The sequence below is a fragment of the Notothenia coriiceps genome, unplaced genomic scaffold (genome assembly GCF_000735185.1).
Source record: "Notothenia coriiceps isolate Sejong01 unplaced genomic scaffold, NC01 NC01_scaffold00031357, whole genome shotgun sequence".
In the NCBI taxonomy this organism is placed as follows: Eukaryota; Metazoa; Chordata; class Actinopteri; order Perciformes; family Nototheniidae; genus Notothenia; species Notothenia coriiceps.
Window position 1 is genome coordinate 4465 of NW_011364058.1, and position 5437 is coordinate 9901.

A 5437-nucleotide genomic window follows, 5' to 3' on the forward strand; every position below is an offset into this window, starting at 1 on the left:
CCCCCAGAGCCTACAGGTGGATGCTGGGATGGAAGCTGGGGTGGAAGCTGGGGTGGTGGGGGAGGCAGCAGCAGCAGCAGCATAATAGAGCGGCATGTTTAGGAGAATGTGTTTGTTTGGTTGAAAGAGGGACGAGGTGCGTCACGTGTTAATGTATCATTGGTGCTCGAGTTGACTGCCTGAACTAGCTCGCGGCTTCACATTAGTTTAATAACACAGAGAAGAATGTCTCTCAGGAATCTCTGTGCCATGACTATGTGGCGCTCACATTGATATAGGTTGGTGCTCTGTTTGTGCCTGTGCCTTTCCTCAGGAGTTGGATGTCCAGCTGCATGACTGCAGGGAGGAGTTTTTTTGTCGTAGAGAGCGTTTGCAGGTCCTCAAGACAAAAGAGAAGAATTCTATTGCCCAGGTATCCAGGAGTAAGTCCACCATCATCAGCCTGGAGAGCCAGCTCACAAAACTGGAGAGCGAATTGATGAAACAGCAGGAGACTACCGGTGAACAGGCAAGCAGAGAGTCACAGGGGATCCATTAAGACATCTGTTAAAGGTTCAGATTTAAAGACACATGAACAATATCAATTACTTAAAATAAGCATTTCATTTAATTATTTTATAAGACAAAAATTAAGGATACAAAAAATGACATTATATACATAAATTAAAATAATACATTTAAATAAAAAATACAGAAAACTTCAATACATTTGTATTTAATAATAAAGGGAAAATATGAATAGATAAATACATAAACACAGTTTTATAAACCTTTGTATTATTTGATATGCTTTATAGTTTGACAATAACATCCAATTCCAGTTCATATGTTCATGTTTTGTCCCTTTACTTGTCTTGCCTTTTGTAGGACAACCTGATTGCCATCCTGAATAAAAAACTGGCACGACTGCAAGGCGAGGTTCACTCTGATGAAAAAGAAATTCTGGACATAAAGGTGGCTGAGCTGACCGGAGCCCTGGAGCAGAAGAGGAAGGCGGCCAACATGCTTACCAACACGCTGAAGGAGTCTGAGGTCAGTCTGAGTGTTCATCTTCTCACCGTATTATCTGTTCACACTGAACCAGCGAAATAGCTCATCTCACACATGTCCTCGTCTCTGGCAGGATGATATTCGCTATTTGAGGAAAGAGATGGAGAAGTCGGAGGCTCAAAAGAGAAATCTGGCCGACAAGGTGGAGGAGCTTATTCTTCTCCGTTACACCAACGAAAAGGAGCTGAAGAGACTCCGGATCATGAAACAGGTAACTGATGTCAGCGAGTGTCATGGCAACACATATGGACTTAATCCGATTCAAATTTGTTGAGGAGGTTGAATTAAGTGTGTACACTATAACTGACTTTTCCCTATGTTACATATTGCTGTAATAACTTATTTGTCTTTTTTAATATGAATATCTGTTACTATTAACAAATGACTGAGAAACAATATGACAGAACAACTGATGATGATTTATTTTTAATATCACAGTTACAATCTACAGCTAACCCAACACCCAAACGTATGGCATGTCTAATGCTATAAAATAAAATAAAACCAGTAAATCTGCATTCAAGATGCAGGAAGCAGCAAATGTTTGGCATTAGGGAAGGGAATGTCAGTACGTTGGTCCACAGTTGCCAGTAAACAAGAAGTGATTTCTCCTGGATGAGAAATAGATGGGCACGTAAACCCCTGTAAAATGCATGATGCTTTTGCACTTCGGTTTAAGCAAACACATAGATGTATTACTAAACCAAAGTGTCAAAGGCCTTTACATACAACATCTCATTCAGAGACTCATAAGACTCAAAATGACCACAAAGAAACACAAAGTGACTACCGAGAGACACAAAACCACTGCAATGAAACGAAAAACAGCTGCAGGAGAAAAAGAGGGAAAACAACTACAAAGAGACTACAAAGGGAAACAAACTCCAAAACATACACATTAACTAAAACAGATGTCAGCTGTCTGTAGATTACCGTCAAATATAGCATACAATATGCCATGCATCTGAAAAGGATCACCTTCTGCCCTGCATTATATGAACCTCACATGTTCCTAATCAGGACAACATGGTGGAGCACAACGTCATGAAGCTAGAGGTGAAGCGTCTGAGGGATCTGCTGTACGACAAGACGGGCAGCGTGCTGTCTCTGGAGAAGAGGAAGCTGAAGCTGCAGAAAGCCATAAAGGACAGAGAGGAGGAGGTCAAGGTGTACCGAGAAATGCTCGGCCAGCAGATGAAGATCAGTGAGCACGAGAGGCAGAAACTCAGGTAAAAGCCCAGCAGAGACCCCACATCTCACTTCCTGGAGAATTTGTTCCTTTTTCTCGCTGTTTAGGGCTCAAAGGCCTCATGCCAGTGTGAGCTCAAATGGGGTGGACCAATGCATCTCATGGTGCCGTTGAAATAGCAATCCCTTGGAGTGTTTTCCTTTCTTTTAATGTAAGGAAGTACATTCTGAAAATATTAATAATCAAATTGATGAAACAATACATTTATAAAACACATGATAAATGCATGATATATCTTCAGAAATATCTCCTTTACCTCACATACCAGAGAGCCCCAGTCAGTTATTGAAGTTATGTAGCGATATTTACCTAAGAAGATAATGACCAGACAGGAGGAGAGATTTGTGCAAAGTTAGTGTTTAAATATATTTAAACATATACTTAAAGATAGGAAATAGCTCAATATGTCCTGAACAGTAATGTCCGCTCTCATCAATTGCAACCAAACATTCCATGAAATGCTTAACGTGTATATAAACTGGCTGTCAAAATCTCCTGCATCAGAGTTTATGGTCAGGCTGACAGATAATGACTTCAGCCTTTAACATGCATGTCTTCAAAAACCCACTTTCCAGTATGGCTCGATGCTATTTTGTTAGCAATAGGGTAGCTAGCTTTCACAGCTTATCGCTAGGCCACAAACTGAAAAAGACTGCCGTTTCCTAAAACCTTCCAACATCTCTCTTCTCTGCTCTCAGTTATCTTGCAAGGTCTTTCTGTCATTAAAGATCTGATTGTGAGGCCGAATATGACACTCAGTTGCTATTTTAGACCATTTCCAAAGGGGAGGGGTTAGGGTTATTGTTAGGTACATTTGACTAGTATCCAAAATATAAAAACACTACTATCCGAAGCCCTCGAATAGGTTTGATTCCCTTAAGGCTATAGAGAGGCGAAGTCCCTCCTTTCCGGTGGACCTCCATATTTCGGAAAAAGTATGTATTGAAGTCAATGGAGAGAGAAAGATTATCTTTCGATCCCGTTTTAATTGTGCCACGAATTACACGTATGATGTTTGTCAATTTAAAAGATAATTTTGCAAGTCAAAAAAGTAAAAATGTGTGGTAAAACTGTGAAGTAACATATTTGTTTGTGTGAAACCGTTCAATGAACTACATCTCCCGTCCCGCATCACACACCAAGACGGCCGTCACGTTGGCACATTTCACTTCTTTCTTTCAGAATGAGGCGAAAAGTATTAAAAAAAGTTGAAAATCTCTACAAGTCTGGGCATGTTGAGAGCTGTACATACACAAGGGGAGTTAGTTGGTTCCGTAAGAGCCAGCATGCGGGACCGGCATTACAAGGTTTTGGTGAGTAACACGAGTGTAATGTGTAACGTTAATGACATCACTTACGCGACTCTGGGATTTGTAGTCTTTCTAGTTGCGTATTTTTCATAGTCTTATATTTCAACAGTTTTACGACAAACTGTGACTTTTTTGACATGGAAATTATTTTTTAAGATTGACAAACATCATATATGTAATTCATGGCACAATTCAAACGGGATCGAAAGATAAGTTTTCTCTCCCCATTGACCGAAATAAGGTCCCATCGGAAGTAGATGGGCGGGACTTCGCCACTCTATTGGAATGTGTTGAACAATGCAATAACATATTTGGCTTCATTTGGTGGAGGCTTCACATTACAGGGGCTCACGAGTGAGATAGAGATCAAACGTTGCCCTGAGTTGTGTTTTATGTCATATTTGCATGATTTTGAGAAAATGTGTACCTCAAAAGATCACCTTACTAAGAGTGTTTTTCTGTCAGTGCTGAACTGAATGACAAACTGTCCAAAATCGACTTGATGAAGAAACGTTTCGAGATTGTGATGCTTTCAATGGCAGCTCCTGAGGGGGAAAAGGAAGAAACGCAGGCTTACTACATTACAAAGGTAAGAGGTCTTTGAACACACCACCATGTTAAAAACAGACAGATTTGTTTCACTTTGATTGACTTTGTTTGCTTTTCCTTAGACTGCACAAGAGAAAGAGGAGCTCAAGAGGAAGGGGGACAGTCTGGATGCTACAATCCGCAAGATGGAGCTGGAAAACAGAGCTCTGGAGAACACCATCCAGCTGTTCAACAACAGCAACTCATCATTTCGCAAATCCCTCAACAAAGTCAATGAATCCAGTACGTATGGCCGGGTAGACAGAACGAACCTAAATAAACAACAACACTCTATCGGGGATGATCAGCAGGAAGTGATTTATGTTTGTTTATTCTCCTTTAAAATCATTACAGCAGCTATCATTGACCACAACGTTTTTGTGTTAGGTCCAGAGCACCAGGAAAAAGTTAAACTGCAAGAGCAGTTGAGGGCGGCAGAAGTGACGCTGAAGTACAAGAAAAGACAGGTCCAAGAGCTCCAACAGGACGTACAGGTTCATTCTAATTACAGCCGCCCTTACTAAATACGTCCTCCTTTATCTGTGACCTATCTATAACACTGCACCTATTTCCTTTAAATTGGAATACATCCTCCAGAAGTGGCCTAGAAAACGTATTTCTCCCAATACATTCATTGATATTTTCCGAATAGAACAGATATACAACACAAAAGCATTTGGTCAATATAATAGTGATGGAACAATGACAACACCAAGAAAGAATAAATACTAGAAAACCACAAACAGTACTCGGACCAAAACGAAGGATAACATTAGTCAAATAAAAAAACATCAATATATGTATGATAATAATCATGACAAATACTACAACATAAAGTATAAGTTGTGTTTCAGTCTGCTGGACGACACTTCACAATACAGGGTAAAATTATTGCTCAACCATTTTTAATCCATATGGTGTGTGAAGCAGGTATTTGAGATTTCCTCTAGGGGAGGGGGTAGCCCACAATTTAAAGGGGACATAATATGCTCATTTTCAGGTTTCATATTTGTATGTAGTGTCTCTACTGTGACATGTCTCCATGCTTTAATGTTCAAAAAGCTCTTTATTGTTCTCATCCTGCCTGTGCTGCAGCACCTCTTTTCACCCTCTGTCTGAAACCAGTGGGAGAGAAACTCCCTCTGGAGGGAACACATGCTCCTTTCACACCAACGCGTTTTCAGCTCCGGCTCGGAGCTGGAGCCTGAAAAGTACCGTTTTTTCCTGTTCATACCGCAGC

General features: G+C 40.5%; 1 protein-coding gene across 1 annotated transcript in view; it reads left to right on the forward strand.

Annotated features, from left to right (window-relative positions):
- Positions 1 to 5180, forward strand: part of LOC104959915 (coiled-coil domain-containing protein 39-like) — a gene marked incomplete at its 5' end in the record, with an annotated part of 9427 nt that extends 4247 nt beyond the window's left edge. Inside the window, 7 exons of the mRNA XM_010787826.1 lie at positions 314 to 508; positions 868 to 1032; positions 1124 to 1261; positions 2071 to 2279; positions 4075 to 4198; positions 4281 to 4440; positions 4585 to 5180. Of these exons, the coding sequence (XP_010786128.1) occupies positions 314 to 508; positions 868 to 1032; positions 1124 to 1261; positions 2071 to 2279; positions 4075 to 4198; positions 4281 to 4440; positions 4585 to 4721 (1128 nt within the window). The remainder of the gene's footprint in view (positions 1 to 313; positions 509 to 867; positions 1033 to 1123; positions 1262 to 2070; positions 2280 to 4074; positions 4199 to 4280; positions 4441 to 4584) is intronic.
- Between the last annotated feature and the right edge of the window lie 257 nt (positions 5181 to 5437).